Consider the following 25,881-nt stretch of genomic DNA (forward strand, 5'->3'; position numbering starts at 1 on the left):
AGGCTAAAGTAATAAGAAATTGCAGAAATGAGAGTAGCGAGAAACTTAACAGCAGGTTTGATGGTCACGAAGTAGATGAAGTTAAGAATTTTACTATCTAGGCAGCAAAATAACCAATGATGTACACAGCAAGGACGACATCAAAAGCAGACTAGCACTGGCAAAAAGGGCATTTCTGGCCAAGATAAATCTACTTGTATCAAACATAGGCCCTAATTTGAGGAAGAAATTTCTAAGAATGTACGTTTGGAGCACAGAATTGTATGGTAATGAAACAGGGACTGTGAAAAGACCGTAACAGAAGAGAATTGAAGCATTTGAGATGTGGTGATATAGATTAATATTGAAAATTGGGTGGACTTATACAGTAAGGAATGAGGAGATTCTGGGCATAATTGGAGAGCAAAGGAATATGTGGAAAATACTGACAAAGAGAAGGGATCGGATGATAGGACATCTGTTAAGACGTGAGGGAATGACTTCCATGGTACTAGAGGGAAAAAATTGCAGAGGAAGACAGAGATTGGAATACATCCAGCAAATAATTGAGGATGTAGGTTGCAATTGCTACTCTGAGATGAAGAGGTTGGTCCAGAAGGGGAAGTTGAGACGAGCCACATCAAGCCAGTCAGGATACTGATGACTCAAAATAAATAAAAAATAAAAAAATAAAAATAAAAATAAAAATAAAAAAAAAGATTTTATTTCTGAGTGTATGACCACTTTTGTATAACAAAATATTATATACAGCTGTTATATTTTGACATTTGTTTTATGATATATGTGACACCGGCAATTAACAAAAATTTGTACTGGGAAATGGTCTCCGACTGAAGCCATCCGTACAATTAAAAATAAATTATGTGGCAGCTTCACGTGTTTCAATATGTCATTTCTACATTGTATTATTGCGAATTGCTGAGTAAAGTTATGATGACAATACTTGTTATTGACCAAAGATACATTAAGAGAGCATATGTATTGACATGTAAATGTAAGAATCACTAGGTTTCTGCTATATGTTTGTTTAGCAACTTTCCATATGTATATATATTGCACACTTCTGTAGAATAACATTAGTTACAATGCTTCAGAAGATTATGCCATAGGGCAAAACCAAGTGAAAGTATGCAGAGTGTGAAAGCAATCCTATCTGCAGATAAATACATTGAGAGAGATTTCTGGGAGTGCAAAGCAGGCAAAACTGAACTTTTTGGATGACATATCTGTGTGCAGAGCTACTTTAGTTTATTATCCATAAGATTTGCTCATGGTGTCTCATCTAGTGTATGCTTATTAATCTGTAATTCTGGTATCTGTAAGTCACTTTTATTTGTTTGGAATTGTGTAATATGAGATTTTGTAAGATTAAGGGTGAAACCATTGTGAGCCTATTCCATTATTCTTTTGGCTGTGTATGGTATGGATGTGTTTGTGTTTTTTATCAGTATAATTGTGGCATCAGCAAGCATAGCAGATTTTGAAAAGTCCTATAGCCCAGAAATTGTTTTTTCTTTCTTTTGCTGATGCTCTGCTGGTATTTCTGCAGTTTGCTACAGTTTTCTGATGTTGCAACTTCCATTGCTTGCTGACCAGAGACCAAAAGTTCCAAGAGATGAATGGTGGTCACTTTTAATATCTGCTGCAGTCAGGGTTAATGCTGTATTTCCTATCTGTTGCTGTGTTTTATTGTACCCTGAAACTCTGTTCTCTGAGCCGCTTTTATTTACCCCACCCCATATATAAAGGGTGTTTCAAATGTCTAGGGGTGACAGTTCATGTCATGCGGAACAATTTTTGTTAGAGACAAAATGTTCACTGGTGCTTCCTGGTGGCATTACATGTCCTGTAACATTGACCATCCCTGGGAGATGAGATTTCATCAAACTAGCAGGGTCTGCTAATCAGGTGTACTGCTTACTACCTATCCCAGTAAATTTATAGAGTGATTTTCAACAAGAAAACCTTAAGAGTGAGAGCCTGTAAATGAAGAAAGATATTTTGGAAGTGAAGTAGGAACTTTAATTTTGTTCAATGTACCCCCTTTCACACGGAACAGATTACTGGATTATAAGTAATAAACAAGGCTTATGCATGCCACAGAGTGTCTACATCCTACCACCTCTCAGATGCATAAACAATACAAAAGAAGGCCTAGCATCACTGAGAACTGTCAGTGAAGATTTTGTCTCCAAGGAAAGTTTTTCTCCGTCACATCATCTATGATCCCCAGATGTTTGATGCAAACACTTTGACACACTTTGTATATAGTGAATAGTAAATAGCATACAACACTTCCTTGAGGTATTCCTAACTTTACCTTTACACTTAATAACTTCACCCAGTTGAGAACCACATATATTGTTCTATCTCCTAGGAAGTTGTCAATCCAATCACAGAGCTGGTCCAATATTTCATAAGCCTATTTTTTTTCACAGAGTAACTGTGTTCAGTAGTACAGTAGTACTGAATGCCTCCCAGAACTCAACGAATAAGTTTTCAGTCTCAGCACTATTACTGTGCAAGGTAGCACAATTATTAATCGCACTAGGGAGGTTGTCAGTTCAAATCCCCATCCAGATTCCTGGAAATGGCTTAAGGAAAATGCACTGTCTCTAATGACATCATCAATGGGATGTGTAAACCCAACCTTTCTTCCTTCCCTCCCTCCCCCCACTGCCCACTTAAAAAAAGGACATTTTCATTATTATGAACAGCACTGTGACCTCATTAATGTAGCCAAGATATATGAAACAATTTACACACACTAAAGTAGTACAATGTTATATGCGTAGTGGCTCTGCAAATAATGACAAAGTTGAAAGACTGTGTGAAGAGTCAAATGAAATTATTCAGTTTATTGAGACAAAAATTTGATTGTAATGTGAAACTGGAATTTGGTAGTAGAGAAAAAGGAAGAAAAGCAAAATTTTATCATTGGTAACACTTGGCACACACATCATGAAAGAAGGTTGTATGTGTGACATAGACCAGGTGACAGTGGAAGCTTTCAAACAGGTTCCATAATGGGGTAAGACAGAGATTTTGAGAACAGACTCTAAACCCCAAAACATTACCAGAGGCATATGTGTACTCTGAGCATACATTATGGGATATGAACTTCAGTTAAAACCGAAGAAAAGTATAAAATTAAGGATATGGGACATGGAGAAATTGAAATAATCAAATGTGCTGAGAGTTTCAAACAGAACATGAGGCAGCAGTTGACTGAAATGGGGGAAGAGAATATGGTACAAGATGAATGGGTAGCCTCGAGAGGTGAAATAGTAAAGGCAGCAGAGGATCAAATAGGGAAAAAGTCCAAGCCCAGTATAATCCTTGGATAACACAAGAGTTATTGATTCTAGAGAAGGAAAGTTGCTACTCACCATATAGTGGAGATGCTGAGTCGCAATAGGCACAGCAAAAAGATTCACACAATTATAGCTGTCGGCCATTAAGGCCTTTGTCAGCAGTAGGCACACATACACACACACTCTCTCACAAATGCAACTTGCACACACATCTGCAGTCTCAGGGAACTGAAACCACAATGAGACTGCAGATGTGTGTGCAAGTTGTGTTTGTATGAGTGTGTGTGTTCGTGTGTGTATATGTGTGTCTACTGCTGACAAAGGCCTTAATGGCTGAAAGCTATAGTTGTGTGAATCTTTTTGTTGTGCCTATCATGACTCAGCATCTCCACTATATGGTGAATAGCAACTTTCCTTCTCTAGTATTGTTACATTCCATCCTGGGTTTTCCATTGTTTGAGATATTGATTCTAATAGATGAAAGGGGAAAATATAAAAATGTCACAAATGAAACAAACCAAAGAAAATAGACATCTAAAAATTGATATTGACTGGAAGTGCAGAACTTAAAAAACTGGAATGGCTGGAGGAGAAATACAAAACTGTAGAAATATAGATCACTGTGGGAAAGATAGGTGCCGCCTATAGGAAAATTAAAGAAAACCTCTGGAGAAAAGAGAAGCACCTGTATTAATATTAAGAATGCAGACAAGAAGTCAGTATTGAGCAAAGAAGTGGAAGTTGAAAAGTGGAAGTATATGGAAAGGCTATACAGGCAAAATGTACACAATACTACAGAAAGGAAAGAGGAAGTAGATGAAAATTAGATGGGAAAGATGATGCTGTAAGAGGAGTACAAAGAATTTGACAGATCACTGAAAGATCAATCAAAACAAGGCCCCTGGAGTAGACAACATTGCTTCAGACTTATTGAGATGCTTAGGAGAGCAGATCATGATGAGACTAGTCCACCTGGTGCGCAAGATAAATGATACAGGCAAAATATCCCCACACCAAGAAGAATGTAATAATGCCAATTCGAAAGAGGTCAGGTATTAAATGGTGTGAATATTACTGAACCATCATTTAATAAAGCATGCCTGTAGAATACTGACATGAATCATATGCAGAAGAATAGGAAAATTGGTAGAAGCATCCCCCCTTGTGGAAGATCAGTTTGGGTTCCAGAAAGGCAGAATTGAACCTTCCTTTGCTACCTGCTGTGTTTTTTCTCAAGAGGCTCCATCATCTGCCTAATGTCAGAGTCTTCAGTGGCGTCAGCAACTCGTAGCTGTTCATGGATAGTGGCCAGTTTCCCTCATGTCCACATATAACAAGCAAAGTTTGTATCCATTTCTTGGTGTGCATATCTATTTAATATTATGAATGAATGTACTGACCTATATGAAAGAATCAAGGAGCAATTAGAACAGGAGTTAGGAGAATATCAGGGAGGTTTCAGACCATGGAGAAGCTGTGCAGAGCAGATAATTAGTTTAAAATTTATTATGGCATACTACAAGAAACGGAACAAACCTCTGGCAATAACATTTGTAGATTTTAAGAAGGCATATAACTGTCTCCACAGACCTTCAGTATTAAAAATTTTAAGAAATCTAGGACTCCATCCAAAACTAATTCAAATAATACAACTCACTCTAACCAACACCAAATCAAAAGTGAAGTTTAGAGGAGAAATTTCGGAACCATTCCCCATAAAAACCGGCTTAAGACAAGGTGACTGCCTATCACCATTACTGTTCAACTGTGCACTGGAATACATAATGAGAGAATGGTACAAGGACAATCCAAAGAGGATAAGAATTGGAAGTGCAGAAGGTGATATTAGCTTAAACTGCTTGGGATTTGCTGATGATCTTGCTCTCCTAGCCAACACCATTCAAGAAGCCAGGCAGCAAGTGAAATCACTACAAGAAATAGCAGAGAAAGTAGGCCTTAGAATATCATTTGAAAAAACGGAGATTATGCTAACTGATCCACCACATGCAAACAAAATTACAATAGGAGAACAGGAAATCAAAATTGTTGATAAATTTAAATATTTAGGCGAAATAATAACATACAATCTAAATGAGAAGCCATCATGGCAGAATAGAATAAAAAAACTGAACTATGCAAATTGCATTACCAAAACTACATACAACAAAAAAAGCCTATCTATAGATGCAAAATTAAAACACTATAAAACAGTTACACAACCAGAAATAACGTATGCAGCTGAAACTATCTTCAAAACAACTAATACAGCAGAAATTGACAGAATACTAAAAATAGAAAGAAGAATAATTAGGACATGTATAAATAAACAGTATAAAATAAATGGACATTGGAGAATAGCATCAAATGAAACAGTATATAAGAAAATAGAACCAGTCATGAGCACAATCAGGAAGAAATGCATCTCATTCTTTTGACATCTGATGAGAACTCCAGAAAACAGAATTAGTAAAAAATAATACAAAAACTGTGGAATAGCAAGAGCGACATTAAATGGATCACAGAAATTAAGGAAGATATAAAAGAACTTCAAATTACAGTAGATGACCTAAAAAACAAGACAGAGAAACCCAGGATACTGCAAGACCCGCAAACCAGACTTCAAATGAAAATCAATAAAAGGAGTACAGGAAGAGTTGTCTCAGATGAAGAAAGAAAGAAAATATCTGAAAGAATGAAGAAATATTGGGCAGACAGAAGAGCAAAACACCTTTCATATAGGAATAGACTCTAATAATTATATTACCTAAATATCATATTAAGTTATTGTTGAACCAAATTGTATCCCTGTGTAACAACTTGTTTAGAACTTTGTATTTTTGACTAGAGTGGTCCAATGAAGGCCATAAAATAAATAAATAATAATAATAATAATAATAAACTAACCCAGGGAGTCAGACACTAAGTGAAAAGCTGTGACCAAACTGTAGCAACAATAGATTGCACTATGTGATTGTTGCACTGCAGACAATACAAAGCTACAGTTCTAAAATTATGGCCAGCAAAGAGTGAAGATAAATAAATAATAAAAAAGTGATGTTGCTGATGATAGTAACACTAAATATTTTCACAAAAACAAGAGCACAAGCTGCTATATGAGTATCAACACTGAGCACAATCACGCTGCACACAGGTAGACAATCTAATATGAACCAGTCCTCAATCTTAAAGACAAATGCTTTCAAGAGATCATAGCTCATTTCCTTCGCCAACCTTTCACTTCATATTAACTTTCTTATAAGTGCATAAAAAAACTTACCTTGTGTTTCATCATGGTCAATATCTGGTTTGAGTAATAGGTGAAACAAAAAATTTTACGGCTAGCCTGTTATTGATCTGAACTGTCAATAACTTTCATGTTTGTCACAAAATTTGTCTTGTTGGGTTGGTTCTTACCCCCTCTCCATACAAGTACCTCATGTATAAACATTGGTATAAGATAGTGCAACTTTTCCTTCCCTGCACAATACCTATTCTTAATATATATGGTAATTAAAAGTTCTTGGTGGAATATACTTAATGGAAAAAGTTAGTGTAACCAACCTACCACATAGTTGAGGTATTGAATGGGCAATAGACACATCTCTCTCTCTCTCTCTCTCTCTCTCTCTCTCGCTCTCAAAAAAAAAAAAAAAAAAAAAAAAAAAAAAAAAAAAAAAAAAAAAAAAACCACACACACACACCTGCATGCCTGCTGACTACATCATCCTGCTGACCTCATTGTACTACATTTAGAGTGAGGACATTTGTATCAGGAGAAGTGGTCTATGGGAGAAAGGAGACACAAAGTGGGAAAGGGGTTAGAGGGGAAAGGTGGCTGATGGCTGAAAGGTTGATGCATCAAGGGAAGAGAATAGGAATGCAGTTTTTGTGACCTTGCTCTGCTGCTGGCAGGGGAGGTTACATGTGGCACACAATGACGGGGAGATAGAACACAGGAGGGGGAAGCTGTAGAGAGAGCAACATAACTCAGAGAAGCTGGTATTGTGAGAGTGGGATCCAGATGGAATAGCTCATGCAGTAGCCATTGAAATTGAGCATGTTGAGCTCAGCAACATGTTCTATTACTTGGTAGCCGACTCTGCTCCTGCCACAGGTTGCCATTGGCTTTTCATTCGGGTTGTCAGCTAGGTCAGACTCTATGGAAGAGACTTTTCAATGTGGAAGGGATGTCAGTAATCTAAATAGATGTATTGTTGATCGTTAGTGGGCTTGATATAGACAAGGGCTTCACAACATACGTGCTCGCGGAGCAAGCTGTGAGCAGCAATGCGCGAGTACGGAGCAGCGCGAGCACGCTACCCCCACTAACGGACCAGAGCGGAGAGTGGGGAAAGTCACGTGGGGCACACAACAGCTGCCGCCAGTCAATGTAAATCCGCGCTCACCTGCAGGGATATCACTGACGAATTATTACTGCGACAAATGAAACAAATAAAGGAGAATGTACACATGCCACATAATTTTATTAGCTTAGTGTATGCCTCTACATTCGCATTAATTTGTGAACTGTTACAAAATAAAAGGTGTCACTGAAGTGTGGGATTCTCGGTTATCTTGTACTTTTTGCCCTTTGCAATTGCGTCTATGTTCGGAGTAATTGTTCTTGTGCATTTTAGGCGCAGCGTGCAGTTTAAATTTCGATGAGACAATGCGTTTCTCAGGTGCGTCTTGTTACATTTCATTGCAGAGAACAGTTTTCACAAACATACGTGGAACCGAACATTGATATTATTGTAGCCGCCAGTTTGTGCAAACGAGGAAATCTATCCTGAGGGAAGTGTCTGTAGAATTCCAAAATGTTTTTCTCGTTCTGAAATTTGTCTCTGTATTCTCTGTCTCACTGCAGGTCAATAATTTCCTGCTGCAGCTCAGGACGAATCTCTTAAATATTCGCTGAATATGGAGAGAACAGATCAAAATCACTGCCTAGTGCTGTCAGATCTTGAAAGCGCTGATCAACTGAACTATGTGAATAACGTTCACAGTCTTTGTGAACATCTTGCATGGATGATAATTTAGGAAAATGAGCTAGGTCTCCTGTTTCCAGCTGACTCACCGAAAGTGTCAATTTCATTTTAAAAGCTCGTATTCGATCTATGAAATGAGTAATTAGCAGATCTTTACCTTGTAATAAAATGTTCAAAGCATTCAGATGGCTAGTTAAATCTGCTAAGAACGCGAGATCACATTCAAACGTGCGCGCGCATTTCCCCTCCCTCCCTACTCCGCGACCTTGCACCTGCTCGCGAGCACGTGCCTGAGCAAACGCGAGTACTCACGCTCAAAACTGGCCAGTTGTTAAGCCCTGATATAGACAGAGATTTGTTAGAACCATTAGAGAGATGGAGGTCACTATCTAGGAAGGCAGCAGCTTGGGCTGATGAGAACTAGGAGATTTACATATAAGAGACAGTGTTGAAGCTGTGGAGAAATGAAGGTAGAGTCCCTATGCCCTGGATCCAGATTGTAAAGATGTCATCCACAAACCTGAACCAAGCAAGGGGGTTTGATAGGGCTTCTGTTCTTTCCTCTAAATGACTGTGTTGGTGTAGGAGGGTGCCGTGTGGACACTCATGGTCATGCCATGGATTTGTTTTTAAATCCTCCCCTCAGAGAAGACCTAGTTATCCGTAAGGTTGTAGTTTACCAGGTGTGTAAGGTGTGAGGTTGTGGGTTTGGAGTCAGTAGAATATTTAGAGGGGTAGTGTTTGACTGTGACAAGGCTAGAGACACTGGGATGTTGCTTTATAGAGACATAGTGTCAACATTGACAAATATTGATCCAGGTGGTAATGGTGTTGACGTGGTTGAGAGCCAGTGAAGGAAGTGAGTTGTGTCCTTGATAGGGGCTCCTAGGTTGTGGCTAAGGGTTTGGAAGTGATGATCAACAAGAGTCGAGGTCCTTTCTATTGGAGCACATGAAGCAGCTACAATGGGACTTCAAGGATGGTGAGGTTTGTGGCTGGAAGAAGCTTTGTTTATGTGGAGTAGCTGGTATGAGGAATAAATAAATTTTAGCATGGGCTTGTGGTTGTGCTAGACATCTTGGATGGATCACTATGGAAGTGTCAAATAATTAGCAGATACATAAATTGAATAATCACTGCAGTTTATCATGACAGTGGTGAAGTCTGTAGGGAGGGTGATCAATTTGGGGTCTGTCTTAAGGTTTTGGAGAGCCATTCTGTTCAATGAAGAGTTAGTGTTATTAGGAGAAAAGTAGGGTTGGAGGTAAGGAAGTCATGAAATTGGGGTGGGAGTTTATTTAGGAATGGGGAAAGTCACAGTTTTGTGAAGTATGAGATGGAAGAGGCAATGTTCCATGTTGGTTTTTGGCCAGAGGAGTTAGTAGCAAAAATTGTGTTCATTTTAAAGTATCAAGAAGAGGAGTGTAGATCTTTGGCAAGCCCAGAATTAGTGTATTTTGTTGTGGGGTTAAAGATGAGGCCTTTGGAGAGGACTGAAACTCCTTTGGCATTGAGGTTTTTGAAAGATATGTTGACAGCTGAGTTTTGTTGGTTGATGGCAGTTCACTGAGGGAGGACAGGTATTGAATGACAGCAGTGCTCAGAGGGAGAGTAGGATGCCAATAAATTGGAAAGGTTTCATTTTGGGAGATGGGGTGTACTTAACTGGAGTTCCATAGTAACAGCATTTTGCAGAGGGAGCAAGATGGTTCACAGATCCCTGTGCCATGGTGATGCATTCCTCTAGCATTGTGTTTGTGAGGGATGGGGATTGATAGAATTCAAAGATTTGGAAGTCATTGTGAAAGGAGGGGTAATATCCAGAGAAGGGAATTTTTATGGTTAGGCCATTGGGAAGGTGGAGAGGAGATTTCATAGTTTGGACAAAAAACAGTATGTGGGAGACAGTTTAGCTAGGAATAGAGGTGCTATTCTGAACTTACGTAGGTAGATGGACTAGGGATCCATGTAGAATGGGAAGTCACTATAGGGAAAGGAATATAAATGACTACAGAAAGTGATACATATTATACTGAATATGAAACTGAGTGATGTGTGCTGAAAGGAAAAGAGATAAAAGAAGAATAAACATATAAACATATAAAATAGTGGTGGAGGAGGGGGAGGAGTTACACCTCATTAAAAAACCTTGGTTCACCTGGCCCGGGTGATAGTACCTTGTGAGGGTCCCTTTCCAGGAAAATGGTGAAGACCTCAATGGCAGTGAAGGCGGTGATGAAGATCATCAGAAAGGCAGAACTGCTGAAGAGGCAGGCTTTTGTACAAAAGCACAAGACTGTAGCATCTGTTCCCACAGTGGGCAGCTACAAAAGGCATCTGTCCCACTGTTAGTGGTGGCCACACTTATAATTCTAAGCTAAATGCTTGAATTTTTATCATGGAAAGGTTCAACTACCTTTCCCCAAACTAAACTTTAACCTAAGACATCATGGTAAATTTCAAAAGGAAAACTACTCCAGGAAGTAATCAATCTTCCATCACTGTTCATGGCAGTGCAACTAGGCCTTTGAATTCTGGAGAACCTAGAACATCATGTAAGGAAGAGTCGGAGCTTCCTAGTACTTCTTCAAAGATAAGACCCAAGAAAAAACACCTACTGGGAACTCTGAACATCAACACAATTATGAAAGTTGGAAAACTAAAACACCTAATGGACACACTCCATCAGTGCAACATACTTATACTAGCACTTCAAGAAACAAGGTACCTGGATGAAAATGCAGGTGGATACAGGATCTACAAATGAAAATCAGCCATTAAAAATTCCCATAATACGACTATATTAGGGACAGCATTTATGGTCAAACAGCAACTTACAGAATCAATAACTAATTTTAGAACTAATTTCAGTAAGAATTTCATTTCTGATGTTCAAGTCAGGCAATAAACATTACACCATTATAAATGCACATGCACTTATCAACCAACGTAACAGAACAAATGTTGACAAAGTGGAAGATTTTTGGGAAATGCAAGAACATGAAACATACAAATTACCAAAAGAGCATATCAAAATTTTAGTGGAGGACTTTAATGCGCAAGCTGGCAAAGAAATAAAATTTAAATCAATAGTTGGAGATTATCCAGCAAATGAAAGAACCAACAGAAATGGGGAAAGACTGATAGATTTTTGTAAACAATTTTACCTAAAGCTAATATCGACATTTTTCAGGAAACTTGCAAGAAAGAAAAAAAGGGGTATCACTTAATCCAAATCAAGGTGAATATCAATTGGACCATGTGGCAATAATGACTTGAACTACAGGGAATTCTTGGATGTCAGAGTGGGGAAGGACCTAAACATAGACTCAGACCATAATCTAACTGAAATAAAGATCATGTTCCAACCGAACAAACTTAAACCAAAACCAAGAAGTTTCCCAACAGTAAACACTAAATTTCTCATGCAAAATCAGGACAAATTCTGTGATATACTAAACACAAGAAAAATGGATGATTGGGAAGAAATTAAAGAAACAATGCTAGAGTCAGTTAAAGAAATGGGACAACCATGAAGAATACCAAGACATGAGCCTGTGTGATGAAGCAATAGACAATTGACTAAAAGCATGGAAAAAATGGAACAGTAATGAGATGCATGAATACTGGGAAGAGTTTAAAAAGGAAAGGAAAAAGACAGCACAAATCATCAGATCAATGAAAAGAAAATATGACAAAGACAGATTAGAAGAAATGGATTCAGACTTTGAAAGGAACAACACAAGAGACTTCTATAAGACTTTCAAAGAAGTTTTAACAAGATTTCAGTCACCAAGTTTACATTTTAAAGATAAAAATGGAAAAATGATTTTAAGCAATAAAGAGAACTGCCAAATTTTAGCTGAATACTTTGAAAATGTATAAAATTGTGAAGAGCCTGATGACAGATTACAATTTCAAAAACCACAACATGAAAAATTCTTCACTGGAACCACCTACATTAGAAGAAATAGAAAAGATTATCAAAGCATTGAAGAATAACAAAGCACCAGGAGAGTATGGGATAGTAGCAGAAATGTGGAAACTAGGGGACTTATCCACATGGCAGAAAATTCACAAAGTATTTAAAGACATTTGGACAAAAGGAATGATAACCAGTGACGGGAAACAAGCACTGATCCATCTTCTCCATAAAAAAAGGAGATAAAACAGACACCAACAACTACAGGGCTATATCCTTGTTACCAGTAACATACAAAATACTGTCTAAAGCACTTTTAAATAGAATGGAGGAACAAGCAGGACCTGATCTAGGAGATTATCAAGCAGGATTTAGAAAAGGTAGATCATGAGTAGAACAGATTCTTAATTTAAAAACAATTTTGAGAGTGAGAGCTACACAAAATAAAAATACAGTAATTACTTTTGCAGACTTCAAGAAGGTATATGACTCAGTTGACAGACAAACACTATTCCAGATACTTTATGAATCAGGTATAGACGAAAACACAAGAAGACTTGTTGAACGAACACTTACAGATACAACATCAAGAATTAAGTTTCAAAGCGAAATTTATGAACCATTCAAAATCAAAACAGGAGTTTGATAAAGAGATGGACTGTCTCCAATTCTCTTTAACTTGGGTTTAGATGAAACACTAAGAAAAATTCTAGGTCCTGAGAAAACAATGAAAAAAGTTGGATTAAAAGGATAAATGAAGATTTATACAAAAATACAGAAAAGACCACAGATACAATGAGGAAGGGATGGCTAAAATTTTATGGACATTTAAAAAGACTGGAAGAAACACAGATTATAAAGAAAATTTTTAATTACGTTAGTAAACTGAAAAAAAAAAACTGTAGGATGGATAGAAGCAGTAAAGAAAGATGCCAACAAAATAGGTGTTACAGAAGAAATAATACACGACAGGAACCACTTCAGGCTACTGATAGAAAACGCAAACTATGAAGAAGCAAACTATGAAGAAGATGAGCCAAAACCTCGACCCAGGAGTGTGTGGACAGATGTGCAGAGAGCAGTTGGAGAGAAAATGAAGAAGTACTGGGAAGAAAGGAAGAAAAAGAAATACCATAAGTCAGGAAGAAAAAGAAATACCATAAGTCTTAAGTTGTATGCGGTCCATAGCTGGTCAAATTCATAAATTAAAAAAAATAGAGGTGGACATAGAAAAATAAATACATGACATGGGTGGAGATTGATCTGTGGAACACAATTTGAGGGTTTGGAAAATGAAAATGCAAAAGTAATTTACACTGTTGTTGTGTGTCATGGGAATATGTATATGCTTATGAATGTTGTTATGTTTGTGTATGTGTGTGTGTGGGGGGGGGGGGGGGGGCAGTGGGGTGTCCAGTATATAGGTGCCATGCTTTGACACTGACTGGTGAAAACTGTACTTGGCCATAATACTGTGGGGCCACTCATGTAAGTGGTCAGCTGGTTAGTACCTGTGCTTGTTCAAATACTGTACAGTAGTGACCTTGGGTTGGGTGTACACTGTCACTGTTTTACTACTTCTGTGGTGGTTCTGACAGTGATGTCAAAGAATATTGTTATGAAAAGTGAAGTCATGATAGTTGACATTTCTCTACAAAAGTAGTCTGGAGGTAAGTAACTTTTTTGTGATATCATTAAGTAATGACTAATTTTCTTCAGTAGTCTATAGCGATGATGTACACCATCTCTCATTATACTGAATGTGAGTTTCACAATATCTTTCTTAATGATGCTTTATTGTTTATTTCATTTTAATACCAAGCAGGAAACAAGGATGTGTATTTTGGATGCACCTTACCAATATTTAGTGAGTGGTACAGTGCAAAAAACCAGTGTTTAATCAAAAACAATTAGTGATTGATATAAACATCTCAACATTCGCTTGCATTCATACTTGTTTCTCTCACACTGTGTAATTATTGTAAGTTATATGAGTGATAAAAATGTAAAAAAATATATTACTGGAAATAATTATTTGTTAAAGTGTTTGAAGGCTTGGAGAATAATGCTTCTGTGTTTTATTTTTGGTGATTTTTATCTATGTCTCTGTAGAGAAATTAAAGGGGTCAGTGGAAGAAAGTGCTAAACCACAAGAGCACATTTTGAGTTGCTACATGTTATAATTATGTCTGATTAAATTATAAGACAAGAGCCTGAATACAGTAAGATTGAACAAATGATACAGCAGACAGCTCTCTCTAGCTATACATATTCAAAAAACTTGTTCCCAGCATGTAGTTCACTTGAAAACACAACATACATTGAGGTGACAAAAGGCATGGGATAGCGATACACATATACAAATGGCAGTAGTATCATGTGCACAAGGTATAAAAGGGCAGTGTGTTGGCACAAATGTCATTTGTACTCAGGTGATTCACGTGAAAAAGTATCCATCATGATTATGGCTGCATGACAGGAATTAACAGACTTTGAAAGCAGAATGGTAGTTGGAGCTAGGCACAAAGAACATTCCATTTCAGAAATCATTTGGGAATTCAGTAGTCTGAGATCCAAAGTGTCAAGAGTGTGCCTAGAATACCAAATTTCAGCATTACCTCTCAACATGGACAATGCAGGGGCCAACGGCCTTAACTTAACAACCGAGGGCAGAGGCGTTTGTGTATAGTAGTCAGTGCTAACAGACAAGCACCACTGCATGAAATAACCACAGAAATCAATGTGGGACATGCGACAAACATATCCATTAGGACAGTGCAGTGAAATTTGGTGTTAATTAGCTATGGCAGCAGGCAACCAACATGAGTGCCTTTGCCGACAACATGACATGACCTGCAGCACCTCTTCTGAGCTTGTGACCATATCAGTTGGATCCTACATGACTGGAAAACCATGAGCTGGTCAGATGATTCATGGCTTCAGTTGGTAAAAGCTGATGGCAGGGTTTCAGTATGGTGCAGACTCCAGGATCCTGTGGACCCACATTGTCAACAAGGCACTGTGAAAGCTGGTGTGGCTCCACTGTGGTGTGAGCTGTGTTTACATGGAATGGTCCCAATCCTCTGGTCCAGCTGAACTGATCATTGACTGGAAATGGTTATGTTCAGCTACTTGGAGACCATTTGCAGCCATTCATGGACTTCATGTTCACAAACAAGGATGGAGTTGTTACTGGGCCACAGTTGTCCACAGTTGGTTTGAAGAACATTCTGGACGATTTGACTGAATGATTTAGCCACCCAGATTGCCTAATATGAATCCCACCAGACATTAATGGGACATAATCAACAGGTCAGTTCACGCATAAAGTCCTGCACAGGAAACACTTTCACAACTGTGGACAGCTATGAGGCAGCATGGCTCAGTATTTCTGCGGGAGACTTCCAACTTATTGATTCTATGCTGTGTCAAGTTAGTGCACTACACCTGGCAAAAGGAGATCCAACATCATATCAGGACATGTCCCATGACTTTTGTCACCTCACTGTATAGTGTGATCAGACTAATCCTCACTAAACTGAGGGCTAATACTTTCTTCCGCCAAACTCTTTAATTTTAGTTAAGAGTTACAGCTTTATTTTTATTTGTTACAACACATTTAAAACTTCTCACAGACATGGATCTTCACATTCTCATGATCATCAGCATGGTCACAAACATAGTCATGCAGCAGGTTTCCACAGTCATTCACATAATGCTAACATGGAAGGCAAGTAAATATTCAAGATTTTTTGATTTAATGTTTTATCTTTAAGATCATTTTAAGCCCCTTTGTCTAAACTGTGGTTTTTCAGTTCAGTGCTGATGATTGCTTCATACGAAATTAAGTTTTAATAACCTCTAAATTAGCAATTCACATAATTTAGGAAATTCTTTTCTTTTTTATGTGAGATCTTACAGAGAGTGAAGACTGTAGTTTCATTTCTAAAAAGTCTTCACTCACAAAATGAAGTTCTTGTAGGAGTTAAATTGTAGTTAGGGAGAAATACATGCTAGTAGACCCTCCCTGATGTTACTGCTTAACTCATATGCGTTGCAATTACTTGAGTAAATAAAATCTCCCTGGATATGTTTCTAGCTGTTCATACACTCCTGGAAATTGAAATAAGAACACCGTGAATTCATTGTCCCAGGAAGGGGAAACTTTATTGACACATTCCTGGGGTCAGATACATCACATGATCACACTGACAGAACCACAGGCACATAGACACAGGCAACAGAGCATGCACAATGTCGGCACTAGTACAGTGTATATCCACCTTTCGCAGCAATGCAGGCTGCTATTCTCCCATGGAGACGATCGTAGAGATGCTGGATGTAGTCCTGTGGAACGGCTTGCCATGCCATTTCCACCTGGCGCCTCAGTTGGACCAGCGTTCGTGCTGGACGTGCAGACCGCGTGAGACGACGCTTCATCCAGTCCCAAACATGCTCAATGGGGGACAGATCCGGAGATCTTGCTGGCCAGGGTAGTTGACTTACACCTTCTAGAGCACGTTGGGTGGCACGGGATACATGCGGACGTGCAATGTCCTGTTGGAACAGCAAGTTCCCTTGCCGATCTAGGAATGGTAGAACGATGGGTTCGATGACGGTTTGGATGTACCGTGCACTATTCAGTGTCCCCTCGACGATCACCAGTGGTGTACGGCCAGTGTAGGAGATCGCTCCCCACACCATGATGCCGGGTGTTGGCCCTGTGTGCCTCGGTCGTATGCAGTCCTGATTGTGGCGCTCACCTGCACGGCGCCAAACACGCATACGACCATCATTGGCACCAAGGCAGAAGCGACTCTCATCGCTGAAGACGAAACGTCCCCATTCGTCCCTCCATTCACGCCTGTCGCGACACCACTGGAGGCGGGCTGCACGATGTTGGGGCGTGAGCGGAAGACGGCCTAAGGCTGTGTGGGCCCGTAGCCCAGCTTCATGGAGACGGTTGCGAATGGTCCTCGCCGATACCCCAGGAGCAACAGTGTCCCTAATTTGCTGGGAAGTGGCGGTGCGGTCCCCTACGGCACTGCGTAGGATCCTACGGTCTTGGCGTGCATCCGTGCGTCGCTGCGGTCCGATCCCAGGTCGACGGGCACGTGCACCTTCCGCCGACCACTGGCGACAACATCGATGTACTGTGGAGACCTCACGCCCCACGTGTTGAGCAATTCGGCGGTACGTCCACCCGGCCTCCCGCATGCCCACTATACGCCCTCGCTCAAAGTCCGTCAACTGCACATATGGTTCACGTCCACGCTGTCGCGGCATGCTACCAGTGTTAAAGACTGCGATGGAGCTCCGTATGCCACGGCAAACTGGCTGACACTGACGGCGGCGGTGCACAAATGCTGCGCAGCTAGCGCCATTCGACGGCCAACACCGCGGTTCCTGGTGTGTCCGCTGTGCCGTGCGTGTGATCATTGCTTGTACAGCCCTCTCGCAGTGTCCGGAGCAAGTATGGTGGGTCTGACACACCGGTGTCAATGTGTTCTTTTTTCCATTTCCAGGAGTGTAGATACAACATGGCACCTACTATTTGAAACATAAAATTACACTGAGTGTCATTCATCATGGGAAAGTATCAGCTTGTAACTTATTAAGGATGGCAAAGAAGATTTTTTTTATGAGTCCTCTACCAGAGTTACAGCAAATGGAATGTGGACATGATACTGTTTGTTATCTGATTTCATTAATAGAAAGTTTAGAAGCGCTATTTGTGCTATGTCTTCTGACAGTTGAGGTGAAATGAGAACACAGACCAGGAAAACTATGTAGAGCAGTTTTATTGGGAAGTACATAAACCAAAATACTCCTCCTTTGGAGAAAAGTTTAGCACTACAATAGTTTGAGAAAGTTCATGATTAGCACTGATTTTTCCCAAGTCCAAACTTAGGCTGAAGGCCATAATGATGAAACAGTCAATGTTAATATTCACCTGAAAATAGAACAAAATAATGCTGTGAATGTTGATGGCCAATAAAAAGTTCCTGGTTGTCTCCGATGCAGAGGCCAAGTCCTAGTGATGGTGAAGGCTGACACTGGCAGCTCCCTCAGTCCATGGCAGCTGGTGTGGCATGGCGTCATATGTAGTAAAGGTCCTAATCAAGATTCTGATTGAAGAGCTGTGGACACACCCGGCATCTGGCCCAGAGCTCGACAGAAGATGCCTCAGAGCAGCTTTGCACTGTCCTATTTACCCTGGCCTCATACAGTTACTAGAGGAACTATATGCGATCATGTTGAAATGGAGGCAAACAGGTCTGTGGGGCTAGTGACCTCTGGTGGTCTGTTGGCTTGGGCAGCTCTGCTGTCTCCTGATGTAACCTCTTTGAGACTTGGCCACTGGTACACTATTGCTGTGAGAAGGGTTGCCATTTTGTAGTGTGTAAGGCCCATATACAGTGATTTGATAATGTGTGACTTCAGTTTAAACCCCACCCAATCAAAATATCTATTTTTCAGGGGGCTGTTGCCCCTTAGATATTTGGAAAAGTTTGCTCCTCTTTGATTTAAAATAATTCAATAAGGGTAAATCTGTATAGTTATGTGGTGGGTGCATGGCAGTGATTAAATACTCTGGAATTACACTAAATTAATTTGGCTTTGCATCCCCTCAATACCATATTCTCTTTACATTATACTGTTTGTTGATGTGTTGCAAGTATAACACAAATGTAGCTGAGATATACTGAACAAGATAATACACTGCACCACAGACAGGTGTATGATGAACAGTGATGGGGCAGGGATACTTCATTAAATTTATAGTCATCACGCCACAGGTCAGTGTGTACACATCATGAAACATACTATGGTGCCAATTATGAGGATGCACTACCCCAGTGGAATGAGCCAATTCCAGCAGGACCACACACTGGTTTGCTTAGCAGTTGAATCATTCAGCATTGGTTTTCACAATAGGCTGCCACTGGTGTGATCAACTAGCCTGATCAAGCGCCAGACTTGAACCCCATTGAAAAATGTATGCGCCAAAATGAAGCATCACATGAAATTATACCAGCCACCACTGGCCCCATACACACCTGACCAACTGTGGGACATAGAGTTGGACACAGCATGACTGCGGCACTGGTGGCAGCACCAGGTCGACACCCACAGGTGTCTCCCCTGTGGAGACAAACATGCTGCTAGAGGTGACATCTGCAAACAATGACAGTGGGGCTGCTGCATGCTGAATCTGTAAACAAAAAGGGGTAGGGGGTGGCAGAATCTCCCAGGCAGATTGGCTGACACTGGTTTGATAATGTCACTGTCCTGAAACTCTGTGGCAACGCGGTCCCATAATGCAGAAGGGACAGGACAAGCATGAAAAAACTTGGGAGTATCTTTCAGTACCGCATGGGCCTTGAACCCTTGGGCCCTGCCTAAACTACCATGGAACAGAGAACTGTACTTGTCACATTATGCATTAATATTGGCCAGAAACTCACATCAATTTGTAACAACTTACCGTGAATTGACAACCCCAAAAGGTCAAAGCTATCCAAGCCAAAACTATTGATAGACTTGTGAGAGCACAACATTTGAAATAACACTGTTTTGGTAGTACCACAGAATGTCACGGGTAAACTGCACACTCCAGGCACTGCCTAGGTTGTCCATTGTATGCTGACAAAGATTTATGATGCCCACATGAGTAAGAAGTAAATGTCTTCAGATTAGTGAAGTAGCTTAAATCACTTGGTAAAGGCAAGTCTTCTGGTCCAGATAGTATACCAGTTATGTTCCTTTCAAAGTAAGCAGATAGCACCATACTTAGTATATCTATATAACTGCTTGATTGACAGAAGATCTTGGCCTGAAGACTGGAAAGTTGCACAAGCCAGACCAGCTCTCAAGAAAGGCAATATAAGTAATCTGATGAATTACATAACTGTATCACTTACATCAAGTTGCAATAGGATTTTGGAACACATACGGTGCCCAGACATTTTGAAACACCTTGAGATAATGGTCTGTTGCACATATTCAGCACAGATTCAAAAAGTATCTTTCCCATGAAATGCAATAGCTCTTTATTTGCTATCAACAGGGAATCTCAAATTGAGTCCATATTTCTTGATTTCTAGAAGGCTTTTAATACCATTCCTCACAAGAGACCTCTAATAAAATTGCGTGTGTATAGAGCATCATTTCAGTTGTGCAGCTGGATTCATGATTTCCTCTGAGAAAAGTCACAGTATGTATTCATTGAGAAAAACAGAAGTGATATGTGGTGTTTCCCAAGGAAATGTTTCCAGTCCTCTGCTGTCTCTAACCTGTATAAATGATTTAGGAGACAATCTGAGCAGCCCTCTTAGATTGTCTGCAGGTGACACTGTCATTTACTATCTGGTAAAACCATCAGAAGATCAAAACTAATTGCAAAATGACTTAGACATGATATCTGTATGGTGCAAAAAGTGGCAATTGACTCTGAATAAGGTAAATGCTTTAAATTTCAATTACAGAAACTCAAAGGCTATCAATTCAACTAAATACCTAGGAATCCTTTAAATTTTGATTACACAATAAATCACACAAACTTAAAGGCTAGCAGTTCAACTGAAAAATTAGAAATTACAATTACGAACAACTTATTTTGGAACTATCACATAGCTAATATTATGGGGGACGCAAACCAAAGATGGCATTTTATTGATAGAACACTTACTGTAAAAGATGGAACAGTTCCACTAAAAAGACTGCTTACACTATGCTTGTCTGTCCTCTGCTAGAGTATTGCTGTCCAATTTGGGATTCTTACCAGATAGAATTGACAGAGCACATCAAAAAAATCCAAAGAAGGGTGGCTTGTTTTGTGCTATCATGTAATAAGGGAGAGTATCACACATTTAATAAGTGAGTTTGGGTGGCAATCATTAAAACAAAGACATTTTTTGTTGCAACAAGATCTTTTCATGAAATTTCAATCACCAACTTTCTCCTCTGAATGCGAAAACACTTTTACAGCTGCCAGTTTATATAGGGAAAAATAATCATTGTAATAAAATAAGGGAAATCAGAGTTTGTACATGAAGATTTCAGTGTACATTTTTCCCACATGTTGTTAGAGAGTGGAACAGTAGAGAAATAGTCTGTAGGTGGTTCGAGGAACCCTCTGTTAGGCATTTAAGTGTGAATTGCACAGTAATGATGTAGATGTGGATGTAGATGTAGAACACATGATTAAGGCCAACATCTGTATATTATACCAGATTATTAGCTTGATCCGCTGAACCCACTGGTTAGCTTATAAAGCAATCTCTCAAGTCGTGAAATGATTAACATCATATAACAATAGACAAAATGGCATTAATATGCATACTTACATGCTAAATATCAGTGGAGAACTGTGCAGACTCTTGTATCACAGTGGCAAAATCTGAAGGTCCATTAAGAGACTCTGGAGAAGATAATGGTTAGGGATGATTAATTCAGTTATCACTGCACATCGCTTATGAAAATGTGGGAACCATGCACCAGTCACTGATCTGCTATCATCTGCAATGATGTTATCTTCCACTGGTGGTATATGCTAACACATGGCATGTTACATTTATCCTGTATAATGCATCTGCAAGTAGGGTACAAAATTTCAGGATCGAAAGGACTGTGAGATTTCACATGCAAAAAATCAGGAGACGAACAAAAGATTCTTCTTTTTATGGGATACTGGATGTACATTTTTTGCATCTTGTGATACAATTTGGAACCAGACTCCATTTGGTGTTCGTGTGGTCTTCAGTCCGAAGACTGGTTTGATGCAGCTCTCCATGCTAGTCTATCCTGTGCAAGCCTCCTCACTTCCGAGTAACTACTGCAACCTACATCCTTCTGAATCTGCTTAGTGTATTCATCTCTTGGTCTCCCTCTACGATTTTTACCTCCCAACCCCTACGCTTCCCTCCACTACTAAATTGGTGATCCCTTGATGTCTCAGAAAGAGTCCTACCAGTGGATCCCTTCTTCTAGTCAGGTTGTGCCAAAAATTTCTTTTCTCCCTAGTTCTGTTCAGTACTTCCTCATTAGTTACATTATCTACCCATCTAATCTTTAGCACTCTTCTGTAGCACGACATTTAGAAAGCTTCTATTCTCTTCTTGTCTAAACTGTTTATCATCCATGTTTCACTTCCATACATGGCTGAACTCCATAAAAATACTTTCAAAAAAGACTTCCTTACACTTAAATCTATATTCAGTGTTAACAGATTTCTCTTCTTTAGAAATGCTTTTCTTGCCATTGCCAGTCTACCTTTTATATCCACTCTACTTTGACCATCATCAGGTATTTTGCTGCTCAAATAGCAAATCTCATCTACTACTTTAAGTGTTTCGTTTCCTAATCTAATTCACTCAGCGTCACCTGGTTTAATTCAACTACAGTCCATTATCCTTGTTTTGCTTTTGCTGATGTTCATTGTGTATCCTCCTTTCAAGACACTGTCGATTTCATTCAACTGCTCTTCCAAGTCCTTTGCTGTCTCTGACAGAATTACAATGTCATCAGCAAACCTCAGAGTTTTTGTTTCTTCTCCCCGGACTTAAATTCCTATCCCAATTTTTTCTTTTGTTCCCTTTACTGCTTGCTCAGTATATAGATTGAATAACATTGGGGACACGCTACAACTTTGTCTCGATCTCTTTTCAACCACTGCTTCCATTTCATACCCCTCAACTCTTATAACTGCCATCTGGTTTCTGTACAAATTGTAAATAGCCTTTCGCTCCCTGTATTTCACCCCTGCTACTTTCAGAATTTGAAAGAGAGTATTCCAGTCAACATTGTCAAAAGCTGTCTCTAAGTCTACAAATGCTAGAAACATAGGTTTACCTTTCCTCGTCCTATCTTCTGTGAAAAGTTGTAGGCTCAGTATTGCCTCACGTGTTCCTACATTTCTCTGGAATCCAAACTGATTTTCCCCAAAGTCAGCTTCTACCAGTTTTTCCATTCTTCTATAAAGAATTTGTGTTAGTATTTTGCAGTCGTGACTTATTAAACTGATAGTTCAGTAATTTTCACACCAGTCACTACCTGCTTTCTTTGGAATTGGAATTATTATATTCTTCTTGAAGTCTGAGGGTATTGCGTTTGTCTCATACATCTTGCTCGCCAGAAGGAAGAATTTGTCATGGCTAGCTCTCCCAAGGCTATCAGTAGTCCTAATGGAATGTTGTCTACTCAAGGGGCCTTGTTTCGACGTAGGACTTCCAGTGCTCTGTCACATTTTTCAGGCAGCATCATATCTCCCATCTCTTCTTCATGTATGTGCTCTTCAGTTTCGATAATAGGGCCCTATACCATTTGGTATAGAATGTAAAGCAAAAAAGATTGTATTAAATATTTTTAGTAAAATTTGGTTTGATGGAATTAGCTTGACATGGGGCAGAAGCTAAATAAGATTTCTCCTCCTGAATCCTCTCAAGAATTCTGCATATCTGACTATCTATCATACTAGTGTAAGTTCAAAATCCAAACTTACAAACGAGTATTAAAAATGATTATTGACATCAGCACACACACAAAAAAGTTAAATATCCAGCTTCTACAAATTGCCTTTCAGAGAGGAAGGAGAGAGAAAGAAAACAGGTAAAGATGGATATGTAGGAAATATTGCACAAAGTCTTCATCTGAAGTTTTTAATACAAAAAAACAAATTTAAAATTTATTGGAGCAACCAAATTTGTTAACAGAACAGATAATATTTAATGTTGTAATCTTTACTGTTGAATGAGTACAGTACTAATTTCTGATATTAAACAGTTGATTGTTTTTTCTGGTAGCAACAAGATAAACAATGACTGTAAAGCGAGATATGCCACCAGTTCACTGAAATTAAATGCAGTATTATCTGCAAATGAAGTGTAGTGATGAAATAAAGCTAAATTTGCATTAAAATTAAAACCAAATGAAACTGTGGAGATGCATTTGTTAATTCCAGAATTCCCACAATATCTACAGCAGTTACAAATAATCTTTCACACTGTTTGGTATTGATTATTTTTAAACCTTCCAATTGTAAACTATGATGATCCTTTTTTTCACCCATCAGTTTTCTGAACTGTTTGATGCAGTCAGTCCCAATTTCCTCTCCTGTACTAATCTCTTAATTTCAGACTAGCACTTAGACTCATGTCATATACCATATAAAATAATGTTTTGTAATTAATTACAGTATCTCAACTCACAAACCACAATCTAAAAGGATGTTAATGAAATTTCAGACTCAATAAAATTTTTCAGGATATCTGACAGCATTGTCAATATCTAAAATTCTCCAACATTTCAGTTACCATTGCAAATGACCTTCGTCAGGATGTTTTGCTTATTGAGCAAGTAAGTAAATCTTTCAGAGTATGTGACTGCATTACCAATATGTAAAATTCTCTGATGTTACAGCCATTTGCAACAGTGACCAAAACTTCGGAGAATTTTATATTTTGACAATGAGTCACATACCCTTAAAAAATTACTGACAGTGACAATGGCTGTGGAAGGCTATACATACAGTGAAATTTCAGTTGTCACCAGTGAATGATTCATCAACAACTGCAAAGTGTATGGCTGTAAAATCACTGCTTTACTTTCAAATGGTATTCAGTCAGAGCTGACATGTGAACATTACCAATGTAGGGGAGTTGGTCATAACATTTCAATCTGAAAATATTGTTACAGTTAAAAAAAACTGAAATACACAGTATTCATGTATTTCAGTTTTAATAGGTCCATATTCCTTCAAGCAGCAATGGGATATTCCATAAATGTTATTGTTATAGTATTGGGACAGACACAAGAATACATTATCGTTTGGGTCTCCGCTCATCAGTGTTGATGCCTCGTCTCTCTATACTAACATCTGTCATGTCCATGGCCTTGATGATGTCGAAAACTACCTCTCCTAATGCCGTACAGACTCTATGTCTACCACATCATTCCTCATACACTTAACAAACTACATCCCTAAGCATTACTACTTCTCCTTTTAAGGAAAGATTAAAATAAAAAATTCACACCACAGCCCTAGGTACCTAAATGACAGTCTATGCAAACCTATTTATAGGCTATCTGGAGTATATCTTCCTAGACACTGACAATTCCAAACCGCTTGATAGGTTCAGGTTCATTGTGATATCTTCATGATATGTACCGAGGGCCAAGACACTCTATTCTCATTTCTCCACAGCCTCAGCAACTTCTCTCCCATATACTTCACCTTGTCATCCACAGCCACAGCCCAGCCCTCTGCCTTTCCAGTGACTCCATACAAACTTCTGTCAGTGTCAAGTCCACTAACCATCAATGGCACTTGCATTACTATAGCTTCCATTTCCTGCACACTAAAACCTCTTTCCCAAACAGTTGGCCACACATGGATGCTGCATCTGAGAAGTCACTTGCCCAGAATGATAAAGCTCTTACTATGCCTTTCACATACAGTTAATACCTCCCAGATCTAACGTGCAGACAGATTTCCCCTACATCATTGTATGATCCCAGTGAACCAACTGCAAAGGAGCACTGCCTCCCCTCAACATCCAGTACCACCCAGATAGGAATAATGTGATGGTATCCTTCACTGGAATTCAATTGTTTAACAGTGTGCTCAGAAAAGTGGAACATTGTATACACAATCCTT

The 25,881-nt window shown here is 39.1% G+C and overlaps 1 protein-coding gene across 1 annotated transcript in view; it reads left to right on the forward strand.

Moving 5' to 3' along the window:
• LOC126259236 (zinc transporter 5-like) overlaps window positions 1-25,881 on the forward strand; it is a 240,826-nt gene that overhangs the window by 209,277 nt on the left and 5,668 nt on the right. Inside the window, exon 11 of the mRNA XM_049955858.1 lies at window positions 15,860-15,954. Within this exon, the coding sequence (XP_049811815.1) occupies window positions 15,860-15,954 (95 nt within the window). The remainder of the gene's footprint in view (window positions 1-15,859; window positions 15,955-25,881) is intronic.

This window comes from Schistocerca nitens, chromosome 5, assembly GCF_023898315.1.
Source record: "Schistocerca nitens isolate TAMUIC-IGC-003100 chromosome 5, iqSchNite1.1, whole genome shotgun sequence".
In the NCBI taxonomy this organism is placed as follows: Eukaryota; Metazoa; Arthropoda; class Insecta; order Orthoptera; family Acrididae; genus Schistocerca; species Schistocerca nitens.